General features: G+C 35.8%; 1 protein-coding gene across 3 annotated transcripts in view; it reads left to right on the forward strand.

Annotated features, from left to right (window-relative positions):
• The window catches only part of FAF1 (Fas associated factor 1), a 500,811-nt gene that overhangs the window by 376,648 nt on the left and 108,315 nt on the right, over positions 1 to 15,848 (forward strand). For all 3 annotated transcript variants that reach the window (XM_070468180.1, XM_070468182.1, XM_070468181.1), the window contains one exon: positions 13,079 to 13,215. In XM_070468180.1, the coding sequence (XP_070324281.1) occupies positions 13,079 to 13,215 (137 nt within the window). The remainder of the gene's footprint in view (positions 1 to 13,078; positions 13,216 to 15,848) is intronic.

Genomic DNA, 15,848 nt, shown 5'->3' on the forward strand with positions numbered 1-15,848 from the left:
AGGAATAAGGGGTTATTAGGCAGGTGGTATAATATTTGTACCTTTTTTTTTCTTCTGTGGAAATGTGGGGGACCTAACCCTATTTGAACTTTTTACCTCTAAAATTCTAACTTTCTGATGATGTGAACACACAATTTTCAATAGAAAAATGAGAGGTAAGCAAGATTTCATTTTAAAAATTAATGTTAATAAAATTTGTAAGTAGATTGTAGCATACTGCCCTTACCAGCTTGTGATGCAATCAGAGTGACCTTAGTGGGGTCTAGCTAAGGAAACCACAACCATTTCCCATCTCTTTTACCAATAAAGGCATCTTCCTTATTCTTAGAACTGTCATTCAAACTCTTGCCATTTGTGATGGGAGCTTCTGCTTACTGACAGAGTGTCAGTAACTAAGATCAAGATTATCAATACTGCTTTAAAACACACACACACACACATAGCAATTGCAATCACTATTTAAGCCCCAACTGCGTGTCAGATGCTGTATATGTTGTTGAGTCGCTCGGTCGTGTCTGACTCTCTGCGACCCCATGGATCATCTCTCGAAACTTGCTCAAATTCATGTCCATTGAGTTGGTGATGCCATCCAACCATCTCATCCTGTATTGTCCCCTTCTCCTCCTGCCTTCAATCTTTCCCACCATCAGGGTCTTTTCTAATGAGTCAGCTTTTCCCATCAGGTGGCCAAAGGATTGTAGCTTTGGCTTCAGCATCAGTCCTTCCAATGAATATTTAAGGTTAATTTCCTTTAGGATTGACTGGTTTCATCTCTTTGCAGTCCATGGGGCTCTCAAGAGTCTTCTCTAACACCACTATATATAAGCTCACTTAATCCTCACTCTATATACACATTATCCCCACTTAACTATAGTTCTGTAAGGTCAATGGTAAAGTCCAATTTCACACGTTAGGAAGCTGTTTTGACTCAGATTCTGTGACTTACTCAAGGTTACGTAAATGGTTGTTCCAGATATAAATCCTAGATCTACCTGTGCTTTTCTGCCTCATCCTTCTTGTCCCTTGACCTTGTCAGGCTGGATTATTACCAACAAATTGTACAAAAACTGTGCATAGATCTGTGGGAGGTATAAGAGAAGTATAAGACATGATCTTTTGCTTAGGGAACAAATAAACACCAAATTCACCAAATCTTAAAGAGTTGGGGGTTAGAAACATTCTTAGTTAACATCCATTTTGCAACTGTGCAGGCATTTTCCCCTATGTTATGTCTAACTGATATTACTACAGTCTCTACATGATGACTCAAATGGTAAAGAATCTGCCTCCTATGTGGGAGACCTAGGTTTGATTCCTGGGTTGGGAAGATTCCCTGGTGAAGGAAATGGCAACCCACTCCAGTATTCTTGCCTGGAGAATTCAATGGACAGAGGAGCCTGGTGGGCCCCAAATAAGTTAGCAAAGAATCGGACATGACCTGAGTTACTAACATTTTCACTTTCACTCTGCTACATGAATCCTGCTAGAGACAGAGAGATGAAAGCTTCAAAAGATTTTGAGTGGCAGAGGTTTTTGCAATGTACTTTTTCCCATAGAGAACTTCTGCAACTTGCTCCCTCTGGGTTCTAGTTTTGGCCTTAGAATTACCTGAAATAAGACTAGCTTCTTTTCTGCATTGTAGTCTTTTATTTGTTTAGCCCTGACTGTCTTGTTTGCCTTAATTTTCTTGCCTTTCCAACTAAGTATATTAATTTCTTCCGTTGTTCCTCATATGACAGAGTATCTAGACATAGCCCATTCTCAAGGGACACAGAATCAAGCATAATACTTCACTGGAAATTTGTCTGATGCTGTGCTCAGTTGTAGTCTATAACTCTATTATTGGCTTTTATTGAACTGAGGAAGTCAACTAAAATCCCCCAGCAGTTTTTCAGGTATGGGGTGGTCCAGAATGGACTGGGTCTGAGTTGTTACTGATATTAAACCAGATTTCTACCATTCTCTACTAATGCAGTTGATTGGCAAGATCTTTTGAAGCTTTGGTTCTATTAACTCTCCCAAATTTTATCACTTGTAAACAATACCTGAACTTCTTATTGTCTCCACTCCTGTTATTATTCTTGATAATTCTCTCAGTTCCCAGACTTGTCCAACCAGAGAAAAAAAATTTTTCTTCTCTTTGTTTACCACACTTAGATCTGGTCATCAATAGAAACTGTATCACCTTATATATTTTTATTTCAAACATCTGACTGATGAACACATCCTATTCCACTCACCTCAAGTGTCATCAGTGCTAAAGTTGTTTCATTTTGTTTTTATCTCATTATGCCCTTCAGTTTATTGAGCCCCACCACCTGACCTCATCCACCCTTTCCTGTGTCCAGTCTTCATTTCCTTCCTTGTCCTATTTAAATTTCAAGGTTCATCATTATCACTTCTTTGTAGTACTTGAAATTCCTTCATCTCTGTCTTCCTCCATTGCACTCAATTTGTTGACCCAAACTATTCACCTTCTCTATGCCCATGCCTTGCAGTTGAACACTGCTGGAGACAATCACAGACTGATTTTTTAAAAAAATAAGTGCAAGCAAGGTTTTGTACATAAGCATTGAATTCAGTTCTGAGTTCAGTTCTGGCAGCTAAAGGAGAAAGAGGAAATGTGATAGGCATATCCTCATTCATTCATCTATCCATCCAATGTATATTTATTTTATGTGCCAGGTACTATGCCTTAGAGTTTATGATTTACCATTTAAATTTTTCATTGTCTGATAAAAGGTAGCCTAATCATTTGTGTCAAAATTTCCTGGCACTGAATTCAAAGAATTTTGTTGCATGATTTTCAATTTGAGAAACATTAGGAAATATAATAAAATATAAAAAGCAATTATTTTCTACTATTGTAGAAAGATGAATCACTTTAAATAGATATTTCATATATTAATCCCCTGTAAAAACAGAGGGCTTTGTGTTAAGTCTTTTTTCAGAGATGGTAATTCTTTCAGTGAATACGGCCCTGAAATACTCCTTTTCATGATCTAACTCATAACAGGCATAGAGCTTAGAAAAAGCCTTGTAGTAAACCTGACCGTTCAACTTTCTGTCAAACATCAGCTGTCTCAAATGAGCCTTTGTCGAGTGCTGCGTTGTAATCAATTCTTACTTGAAAGCTTTGATGAGTGACTAAAGTGCTAATACTCTGTGCTACTGGTCATTTATCTTTTAAAGACTTTTCTCCTGTGTATAAGACTTCGCCTGATGTTCTTCTACATTTTTTTAATCCGTTAGAATAATAGTTCTTTTCAAAAACATAAGGAAATTGTATATAAATATCAAGGTCTCAAGAAAAGCCAGCCAACTCTGAAAAATTTTTATAAAATAATGCTGAGTGAATCTTACATAATAATAAAATCACAAAATCTCCAAATTTTGCAGGGAAAAAAAATATAGACTATAACATGGAAAAAAAAATATATATCTTCATTCCCCACCTTAGAGTAGGGCATAATCTTACTTTATGATGATTCCATAGAAGTTAGAGAGCACTGAAACTTTTTTTTAAGCACTGTAACTTTTAATACAGTGCTTAGCACTATATTGTATGTATGACTTCTTGTTTAAGTGATAAGAGTCTAAGATGTGCTGTTATAACTTACTTTAGGAACCATTTTGCCTTATCTTTAATTTGGGGGAAAGGGAAGAGAAAGGAAAAGCCCATTTTGACTCTAAAGTTTATAATAGGGAGGAAAAAGAGGTAATATTGATTAATCCACAGACCAACTCCCAGAGTAGATATTATTGCCTTCACTTTTTGTGTGAGAAAACAAAGGCTCAGAGAGATTAGGCTTCCCTTGTGGCTCAGTTGGTAAAGAATCCACCTGCAGTGCAGGAGACCCTGGTTCCATCCCTGGGTTGGGAAGATCCCCTGGAGAAGGGAAAGGCTACCAACTCCAGTATTCTGGCCTAGAGAATTCCATGGACTGTGTAGTCCAGACACAACTGAGTGGCTTTCACTCACTCACTCACTCAGAAAGATTAAGATATCCAAAGAAACAATTGAAGTGAAGTTGCTCAGTCGTGTCCGACTCTTTGCGACCCCATGGACTATAGCCTACAAGGCTCCTCTGTCCATGGAATTTTCCAGGCACTATCTTGGAACAGAAAGTTCTCCATGATTTCTAAGCTCCCATTCCTTTCTCTGATTTTTTTCCAGCCCTTAATCTGAGCCACTCTATCTCGCCCCCAGTTTTACATCAGATTATGTTTCCTGTTTGGCAGTGTTGATTTATCAAGCCCGAAATAGTCTTATTATCTTAAGAACAAAGACCATGTCTTATCTTGCATATTTAGTAGACCCTCATAAATACTGATCAATTGGTAAAGGGCAGAACACAGAAAAAATATTATCTGCCATTTAACATAAATTTGCTCTCTTGTATAGCCCCTGGAAAATGAATCTTCTCTTTACATTGCTAGAGAAGAAATGTATGCATTTGATAAGCTATTGAGTTAAATGTTCTCTGTTCTCTCACCCAACTTAAAATGGGGTACTTAAATGTTTTTGAGTAATAAATGTTTATATTCTTACTCATGGTGAGAAGACAGCCAGTTATCTGATTATTGTCCCTCCAAAAAATTAGTATAAATTGGTCCCTGTAGATTAGTTACAGCCCTGTCATTAAACTGTCAGTGTCTCAAAGCATTTCCACTTGAATAATTTATAGATGACAGCAAGGAGATACTTGTTTTTTTAAAAACTCTGACTACTAATCTATTGAGACGATTTAGCAGTTTACTATTACTGGTTAGTCTTAAACCACAGACAAGTGAAAGATGCTTTTCAGATTAAATTTTCACAAAGTTTCATCTTGTGTTTTCTTAAATTCACCTTTAGTTTGGCTGTGTTCTTTAACACGCACACATTCAGTATTTGCATTTGTACAGAGAGACATTACAGTATTCTTTTAGAAAACAATTTGACAGTATGTATCACCAGTCATTAAATGATTCTATACTTTTTTACCCTGTAATTCCACTTCACAGACAGACTTTTCTCTTAAAAATACTTTAAGAATTTATCCCAGTATTATTTATACTGATTAAAAAAAACTAAAAAGAAAAATCTAGCTGTAGGTGAATAGTTATGAATATGGCGATGTTACGTCTACTCAATGGAATGTTATTCAGCCATCTAACTTGCTGATTCATTACTATTGTGTAGGTGGCCAAAGGACTGTATCCAACTAAACACTGATTACCACAGGAAGAAAAAGATGTTACTTGTGCAAAAGACTGATAAGAAATAGACAAATGTGATTAACATTGTGGTAAATTTAGGGATTGTGTGCAATTTTTCTTTGTTTTTGTAAGAGAGTTACTGTCTTAGGTTCAGATTCTTTATTGACTGGGTAATACCTTCATATTAATAAAAACTCAAAGTCATATAAGGGTATATAATGAAAAGTCTCCTCCTTATCCTTGTTTCTAAGTTAACTTTTTCAGGAGTAGTATCTTAAGCTTCTTACTTATCCATCCAGAGATTATTTTATGTATAAAATATATCATTATTTTCCCATTTTACACAAATGGTAAACAGTATTTAACACCTTCCTTTTCCCACTAATGTTGTATCTTAAAAGATACTTCTTATCGGCTCATAAAAAATCCTTTCTATTTTATGGCTACATAATATTCCTTTAAATTCCATAATATACTATAATTTATTTAACCAGATCCTATTGGTTGTCATTTGGGTCATGTCCAGTATTTTTCTATTACAAGCTTACAGTAAATAACTATGCACATATATTTCCATCTGGAAAATATATCTATAGAATAAATTCCCAGTTTTAGGAGTACTGGGTTAAGAGTTAGTGTATTTAATTTTAATAGACACTGGCAAATTTCCCACAAGAGAGTGGGTACCAATTTCACTCCTACTAACAGTGAGCAGTAGTACCTGTTTCCCTATAACCCAGCCAGTGCAAGATATTACCAAATTTTATTTTGTCTTTACTAATTTGACAGATAAAAAATGGTTTCTTAATTAGGAGCTAACTCATCATGGCATCCGGTCCTATCACTTCATGGCAAATAGATGGGGAAACAGTGGCTGACTTTATTTATCTGGGCTCCAAAATCACTGCAGGTGGTGACTGCACCCGTGAAATTAAAAGACCCTTACTCCTTGGAAAGAAAGTTATGACCAACCTAGACAGCATATTAAAAAGCAGAGACATTACTTTGCCAACAAAGGCCCGTCTAGTCAAGGCTATGGTTTTTCCAGTGGTCATGTATGGATGTGAGAGTTGGATTCTAAAGAAAGCTGAGCTCAGAAGAATTGATGCTTTTGAACTGTGGTGCTGGAGAAGACTCTTGAGAGTCCCTTGGACTGCAAGGAGATCCAACCAGTCCATCCTAAAGGAGATCAGTCCTGGGTGTTCATTGGAAGGACTGATGTTGAAGCTGAAACTCCAATATTTTGGCCACCTGATGTGAAGAGCTAACTTATTTGAAAAGACTCTGATGTTGGGAAAGAGTGAAGGCAAGAGGAGAAGGGGACGACAGAGGATGAGATGGTTAGATGGCACCACTGACTCAATGGACATGAGTTTGGGTAAACTCCGGGAGTTGGTGATGGACAGGGAGGCCTGGTGTGCTGTGGTTCATGGCGTCACAAAGAGTCAGACACGACTGAGCGACTGAACTGAACTGAAGTCATTAGGAATTATTTTGAGTATCTTTTCACATGTTTATGAGCCATTACTGTTTCTGTTTCTGGAAGCAGACAGATATTCTTTGTTGATCTTTTCCCAGTTATTAAGGGTCCTTTATACATTAGGGAAATATATCCCTTTTTCTGTGGTTTCAAATTCAGAATTTTTTTCCAGTTCATAATTTATTTTTTGGCCTAGCTCTGGTTTTCTTCTAACCATGTAAAAACTCAAAATTATCAATTTTCTCTTTTATGCTTCACTCTGCTTCAACTGTACTCACCTTTCAAATATGCTAGGTGCTTTCCAGCTTTAAGGTCTTTGTGTTTGCTGTCCTCTCTGCCTGGAATTCTCTTCCCAGAGATATGTGTTCCACTTCATCCTTTACCTCTTTTGAATCTTTGATCAAGCATCAACTTTTAAGTTGACTTCTCTATGTAATATTGCAACACCTCTTCCCTGCCTTGTTTTTCCTCCATCACCTGGAGCTCACAGACTTTAGTTTTGTCTCACATCATATTACACCTCACCTATACAGATGACGGAGAAGGCAATGGCACCCCACTCCAGTACTCTTGCCTGGAAAATCCCATGGACGGAGGAGCCTGGTAGGCTGCAGTCCATGGGGTTGTGAAGAGTCGGACATGGCTGAGCGACTTCACTTTCACTTTTGACTTTTATGCATTGGAGAAGGAAATGGCAACCCACTCCAGTGTTCTTGCCTGGAGAATCCCAGGGATGGGGTTGCACAGAGTCAGACATGACTGAAGTGACTTAGCAGTAGCAGCAGTGTACAGATGAAACAAGTGGGAATTATCTCCAATGTCATTACCTCAGGAGACTAGACCTAGAAACTAGGTCCAGTGAATATGCCATTGCCCAAAACATTTAGGGGACACTTCTTTAAGAGCTGCCTTCAGAGAAAGCTTAAAGGCTCTCAAAGAAAGAAGTCCTGCCTCCTAAAAGCAGTGTTTCTTAAAGTGTGTCCCACTAAACATTTGAATCAGAAACACCTTGGAGGGAGACAGTTGGGAGCTTATTAAAAAGAAAATTTCCTGGTCCTTACCACAGATCTATTGAATCAGAATCTCTCAGCGATGGGACCGAGGAATTTTCCTTTTGAATAAACTTCATAGATGATTCCTAGGCCTTTAAAGCTTGAAAATCACTGCCTTTATAGTCAGTGTCTCCCAGCTTGTTTACCTAACTTATTTTGACCCAAAGACTTAGAACTATTTCAAAACCTCAAAGCCACCTTTAAAGGACAAAGGTTCATATGCCAGTGGTGCTGAAGATCATCTCCTGAAATGAGCTGCACAATGGATAGGCATGCAGACTTGGAGAAATGATGTTGTGGTAGGATACAGTAGTCTTTGGCTGTTTTTCGTATGCTTGACATTGCTAGCAACATTGTTAGGTCTCACTTGACATGTTATAGGCCCTTGGCTTTAACTTCCCTATTAAGGGCAAAAAAGAAGGGAGAATTCTGTATTGGCTAGATAGTAGATGATCTCTGAGGTCCTTTCTGTGTATTTTGTGTTCTGGTTTTTCTGCTGAGCTGTATACATGTTTTTTAACAAACCCTGAACACATGAATGAATATGTATAACTAATGAGGCTTACTACTATAGCAAAAGCCAAATTTGGCTTGCTTTAAAAAGAAGAGCCTCCTTAAAGTGATTTCAAGAGATATAATATAAAAAAACAAACAAACAAACAAACAAAAAACCACTCAGCAACCCATACTGGAAAAGTCCTGTATTACTGTTGAATGTGAATTTCTTCTACTTGATAACCTTTTGTTTTGGAAAAATGGTTCACACATTATCAGAAAGACATTTAATGTGTTTAATAGTTCAAGGGTAAGCAGCCAGAAATTGTGATGCTTCTTGGTTTCAAATTAGTTAACATTGTGTGTGTGTGTATGTGTGTGCACGCGCACGCACAGGTGCATGCACACAAGCATGCGTAAACGCTGTCAGTCAAGTATGACTCTTGCAACTCCATGGACTGTAGCCCGCCAGGCTCCTCTGTCCATAGAATTTTCCAGGCAAGAATATTGGAGTGTGTTGCCATTTCTTACTCCAGATTATTTAAATCATATTCCCTTTTAAGTGTGTAAAGTTTTAGAGTACTACACAACTGCAGCATTTATAGTTGTACTTCCTTATTTCCCAGATATCATTACCTGCCCTTTTGTTCTCTGAGAGTAATACCAGTGGTTGTATTTGTTTCGTCAACAATTCTTTTATGCTGTGTCTTAATACACAAAAATATCTTTTAGTGTTGGCCCATAGGTATGAGTTATCATTTTAATCGTGGAAAAAATGATAAAAATTTTAAATATAATTATGAATTTAATAATGATCAAATAGCTACCAATTTTAAGGGTCTACCATGTTCTAAGCACAGTTCTGAGTGCTTTCTGTATATCATAAGAGTGTTAAGTATTTTAAAGATGTGTTTTTCCACTTTATATACAAGGCTTCTTTAAACTTATGGATGTCACATTGAAATGTAATAATCAGGAAGCCTCACACGGAGTATTTAGCAGTGTTTTTTTTTTTTAAGCAAATGTGCCTCTTTACATTACCTGATATACAGTAGGTAGACAGTAGATGTAGAATTTCATCACCCTCTCCCTAAACTTTGTGTTTCTTTTAGTATATATTTTTTGTTGAAATACAGTTTAAAGTTGATGACATATGTAATTATAATATCATGTTTTGAATTAAAATGAGATTACTTTTTTTCATATCTGATTTATTAGTAATCCTGGTTTCCATTAACAAAATAGAAAAGATCTCTGCTTCAGTGACTGAAAATTTTACTAATGATTAATATATGCTAGCCATCAGATGTTCTGTTTATTTTTCTCCTCAAACTCTAGATTAAAACCACTGCCTCTTATCTTTCCAATTTAGACCCCTAATAGCAAGATTGGTGAATATAAGCTTCTGATTGTATTTTCTTGGGCCTCCCCGGTGGCTCAGATGGTAAAGAATCTGCCTGCAATTCAGGAGACCTGGGTTCAATCCCTAGGTGGGGAAGATCCCCTGGAGAAGGAAATGGCAACCCACTCCGGTATTCTTGCCTGGACAGAGGAGCCTGGTGGGCTACAGTCTGTGGGGTCACAAAGAGTCGGACACAACTGAGCAACGAACACTTACACTTTCTTTACCAAGGCCAGAGTTTAAGGCTTCACTTCCTATCCCCACCACTTCCACCACTACCTACCCACCCATGCCCCAGGGAACAGTGAGTTGCTTTATTAATTCTGACTTGTTATTAACCATTTTACTTCATTCATTTTCTCAACCTGCCCTTCTTCTTTCCCTCTTTCCCTCATTTTACCCCCTTAATAAGAACATTCTTTGTCTTTTCAAATTTGTTACTTTAGCCTTTGGCTTTGGGGGGTTGATTTTGCAATTTGTTATTCCCATTCCTCAAGTCAGTCTGTAATACATAGGTTGTTTGATTTATTAAAATATCTTACAATCAAAAAACAAAGTCATTTCTTCTTGCCACAGAATGGTTACCATTGCTTCCCCCTTTGGTGTTTGAGATTGCAGCATTTCAGTTGCTGTGGAAATCATTTATCTCTTCATGGCACCTGACTCTGATGAGCACTATTGGTAGTTAGACAAGTTTGCTGCTGCCTCTAGATGTACTGACATACTTTTGTGTTTTCAAAGGAAGAAAATACCACAATTATGAGAGAACTGCATGCCTCTAGATGTACTGACATACTTTTGTGTTTTCAAAGGAAGAAAATACCACAATTATGAGAGAACTGCATTTATTCTCTTAAAACCACTTGTTTTTCCCATGTCTGATTTTGCTGTAAGGTTTTGAACTAGATTTCTGCTACCCATAGTGTGATGTGAATGGTAACTTTGTGTTGTGAATGATTTTGAGAAGAAGCAGGGCCTCCCACCCATGAGAAAGATTTGATATTTGCATTGTGAAGTTCTTGTAAATTGTAAAGGAAGGAACTGGCAAGTAGGAATTTTTTAATTGGGGGCTGTCCATTGGCACTATGGTCTCTTGATGATTGCAATTTGAAAATTTCAAATCTTAGGAAGATCTTAGGAGCCAAGATCTGAATTCTTAATTAATATCTGCATAATTCAGCTCTTAGGAAGATTAATCAGATTAATTAAAGTTTTAACAAAGTTTCTCTGATTTCAACAAATTGTTAGTTAAGGCCAGTAGAAAGCATCAACTGACTATGTGATCCCTTAATATTTCTCACCTGCTGAGAAATGATTGGAATGATTTGCTAATACCTGGTAGAAAACTGATTGTTTTTTTATAGTAATTGAATGGTTTAATGGTTAATGTGACCTTGAAGTCTGTACCTCCCTTGAATATTTTATATAGTTTTGAAATTTATGTTGTAAATTTAAACCCAATTAAATACCTATATTTTCATAATTATTTTCCCATCTCCATTTTCACAAAAAGAGGATTTGGGACATACACAATTTCCAGGCAAAACTGTCTTGAAATCGAATTCCTAAAACTACTAAGCCAACCTGCCTGCCTGCCTGGCTCCCTTTTCTTCCTTCCTTCCTGGCTTCTTTCCTTCCTTCACTTTTTGCCAGGTCTCCTCTTTAGCTAGTATTTAATATCACTCATGAGGCAAATGCTGTGATGGGCATCTACTCTGTAATATCCACTTAATCCATTAGTGTGAAAGCAACAAGGACTTATTTTCTCCCTTTTGTAGGAAACAGCATTCTAACTGTTTTTTGACATCTTTAATTTCAGAGGTTGCCAGTGATCAGATGAGGGTCAAGATTGACTTTGAAATATTTTAGTAGTAAGCAGAAAGAAAAATGAGATCTAACTTTCTAGTCTCCTGATCTACACATCTTGACTAATGAATTAAAGCTGTATGGGTGTGAATTTTGGTATAGAGGCTTAGGCTGCATCAGCACCTTTTATCCCATAATAGGTGTGGAATGTGAAGATCTGAATTTTCATGGGGGCACTGATATTTCATGGTCAACAATGGGTTTTTTAAGGCCTTGTCATTTCAGATTGCCATGAGATCTGGTTATTGCTGCTCTAAACGTGTGTATGAACCTAACTCCCAATGAACTTATTGCAGTGGTGCTAACTTGTCTTGACACTCTTACCAACAGTTCTTGTGGCCCTGTGTGTAGTCACAGCACAGGTTTTTGTGGAGGATTCAGCCTAAATTTCTGGGATAAATTTCTATACACAAGAAATATATTGGCTTTAAAAATTAAGTGGTTTGATTCTGTTTTGAATTTGGATATCAAATGAATCTGAGCACATGACATTTTAATGCCGTTTGTCTTTTCAAATGGATTTACTTTCTAATGCATGTGACGACAGAACTTTGCTCATCAGCTAGAACATACATTTCAGAGGAGTTGTTACCTAAAATATTATCATAAGGCATGAGAAAACACATGATTTAAGTTGCCTTTCATGAACATAATTAAGAATTAATAAGCCAGTACCAGTGGCCAGTCCCCAGAATTTCCACTGTTTTGCCTTTTGTGACCTGTGTTATTAAAAGTCCATTATTTTTACAGACTTTATTAAATTGGATCTTATTAAAGCATTCTATATTTGCATTTGGTCTTTCATAATTCATTATTATTATGACATTTACTTTTTACCATCAGATCTGAAAACATATCATAAGCTACCCTTTTCTCTTGAAAGAAATGCTAATTTCAAACAGTCCTCTAATAGAAGAGAAAAGCTTTATCAGTTTTTTCATTTATTCCAGATCGTGTTAAGAATACTAATGCTAGACTTCGGTATGCTAATATCTCTGAGCTTTTTTTGGTCAAAAGCTTAGAATTATTATTTTTATCCCATACTAAGTATGAAACTAGAAGACCTGCTACTACTGGAGAAAACAACAATTCTAAAGTACAATTCTTTATTCTAAGGACCTGCAAAAATGTTGCTGAATCCTGTTTAGACTAGGATGCAGCTGGTCAATTTAACTTTTACCACCCAGTATTTGTCCTCTTGAAGAAATTCTTTCTTCATAAAATTCTTTTTGTTTGTTTTTCTGATAGTTTAGGGTAATACAGCTTGTCGTGTTTAAAACTCAGGATCCTATGCTGTCAGTCCTACTCAGCACTTAGGGTGTGCCGCCTGATTTTCTGTTTTCTGATAATAATTTCTCATATTGATTTCTGATAATCATTTCTATTCCATTTATGATGTAGTTGAAAATTTAATACAGTAAGATTTTATGTATTTATATCAGGCAGACTGTCTAATTTAATATAACTGAATTTTTTCAGTTATAATATTACAATTATAATAAGACTGAATTTTTTCTTTGGGTAGTAGTAAATTTCTTAAATTCTGAAATGAAGCTAACTTTGGATTTTGTCTCATTTTAGATTTCTGACAATGTGCAATAGACACTTTGGCAGTGTTGTTGCACAAACCATTCGGACTCAAAAAACAGATCAGTTTCCACTTTTTCTGATTATTATGGGAAAGCGATCATCTAATGAAGTGTTAAATGTGATACAAGGTAAAGTACATTCATAAGAGGAGTAGAGTGTCTCCTTATTTATGTAATAACCTTATAATATTTAAATTCTCTGTATTGGTGAATATCTTTGCATTTTGAAATATAGAACATCCTGAAGAAGAATATCTTCAAAAAGTATAGGTGCTATGAAATATGAAATATACTACATGAAAATCCAATCGAAACACCTTAATAAAACTGCACAGCCCTTGGGATATAGGTTAATCATGTTAAATATTCAAAATTGCTAAGTTTTCTAAAATAGAAATTAAGTCATAATCAGTCATCAAAGATGATGTCATTTGTGTGCGTGTGTGTGTCTATGTATACGTATGTATATTTCTTTCTTTAATTTTCATTGGTTGAAGGAAATCCTTATATTTGGTTATCTGGAAAAACTTGTGACTGGGTATTGTGAATTGAATAGTTCACTGTAGCAGTTATTTTTCCTTATTTGTGTGAATCTATGTCTAGAATGCAACCTTGAGGTGTGAAGCTATAGAATGCCTGTCAATTTAATCACAGTGCACATTCTTTACCAAAAAAATGAGTGTTACTAACATATATGTTACTAACATACCCTAAAGATTAGCATAAAAAAATTACCTTATTCATGGCAAAGCTTAAATTGAAAACAGTTTCTTTTTTCTGTGCCACAGGGAAAACGATGTTTCAAGTGCTCCAAGCTAAAGCTTTTGTCTGAAATATTTAATTTCTGCCCCTATTTAAGCTAAAAGTTCGATAGTAGATAATGCAATAAGGAAGGGATATAACTTCTAGTGCCATTCAAACTCAAATAAAACAAAACCTCCAGTATTTTATGTTTTCTCTATAACTAGAGCATTCACTTTTGTAAACAGTGTTAAAGAAGACCTGCTGGAGGGACAAATTACATAGATTAAATAGATAATGTTTCATTTCAGTTTTCCTGTCAGGGGCAATGTTACAATAGCTAGTGGTTCTCAAAGCATGGTCCATGGACCCTGAAGGTCCCCTAGACCCTTTGAGGGCATCTACAGGGTCAAAAATGTTTTCATAATAGTAGTATACTTGTGTGTGTGTGTGTGTGTTTTACTGTGTTGACATTTGCACTGATGGCACAAAGTCAGTGCCATTTGAAACTGCTGGCACCTTAGCACAAATCAGGGCCATGACCCAGAACTGTACTAGTGGTCATATTTTCCACCTCCATGTATGTACATTTTTAAAAAATTATTTTATTAAATATTAAACCTTTTTATAGTTTATGTGACATAGTTGGGCAGACATTTCTCTAAAATGAACAAAGCGACAGCCTGTTACTTCAGGCTTTAGAACTAACATTTGTTGCCAATGATAGAAATTTGGTTTTTTAAGCAAAAAGTTAGAATGTCCTCCACCATTTAAGACTGACAGCTTAAATACTTTCCTGGTGACATCAGTGGTGGTACTAATAAATGTGATTTTTTTTTATCATAAAATTAGCTGTGTCAGCATTCAAAAGAAATGAATGACTCAGTGAACCAATATTTTCCAGATGACCAGTGCATAATGTTATAAACTCATGCATGGGTAACAGACCTATTCAAAGGGCAAAATAAACCAATGGATTTTAATATAACACAGTACAGTAAGTTCACTGATACAGTTTCCAGTTCCTCACATACTTAATCTTAAAAAAAAATCCCACTTGTCAGTTTGGGAATATTAAATAAAAAAATCTATAATTACCTATTAAAACACTCCCCTCTTTTCGAACTACGTATCTGTGTGAGGCCACAATTGCTTCATAAATTTTAACCAGGATGACACATAGCTAGTTTAATGTAGCTATAGATATGAGAATCCAATTGTGTTCTATTAAGCTTAACATTAGAGAAATTTGCAAAAATGTTAAAACAATGACATTCTTCTCAGTAAATCTTTCCTTTTGGAACATATAGTCATTTTTCATAAAACATGATGTTTATATTAGCAAATTATGAGTTTATTATTGTTACTTTTAAATGGGTGGATAACTATGTTTTAGATATTTCAGTTTTAATGTCCAACACAGTGGATGTTGGTAACCATATCCATGTAAAAATTTCTTCAGGGATCTCAACAGCTTTTAAGTATATAAATAAATTCTTTTGCAATAAACTATAACAAATAAATTGTCCCTGAACTGCATTAACTGATACTTTTCTGCATCTTGAATCATTAAGGACTTAGGTATAAAGTACGTTCAAGTAGTTTGGCAATGAATCCGTAAATTAGGGTCGAAGCATAGTTGATAGGCAGTGGCTTTAAGCCTAAAATTATTTTTTTTTTTTCTCATCATCAAAAAGAATATTTTTATTTGCATAATTGACAGCATATACAATTTTTCTTTTAATTTTATTGGAGTATAGTTACAGTGCTGTTATTTTCAGATATACAGCAAAATGATTCAGTTATATATATATTCATTCTTTTTTAGGTTCTTTTCTCATATAGGTTATCCCAGAATATTGAGTAGAGTTCCCTGTGCTACACAGTACATCCTTGTTGGTCATCTGTCTTATATATTGTAGTGATTGTTGTTGTTCAGTTGCTCAGTTATGTCAGATTCTTTGTGCCCCAGGGACTGCAGCATACCAGGCTTCCCTTCACTATCTCCCAGAGTTTGTTCA

Source organism: Odocoileus virginianus, chromosome 5, assembly GCF_023699985.2.
Source record: "Odocoileus virginianus isolate 20LAN1187 ecotype Illinois chromosome 5, Ovbor_1.2, whole genome shotgun sequence".
Lineage (NCBI taxonomy): Eukaryota > Metazoa > Chordata > Mammalia > Artiodactyla > Cervidae > Odocoileus > Odocoileus virginianus.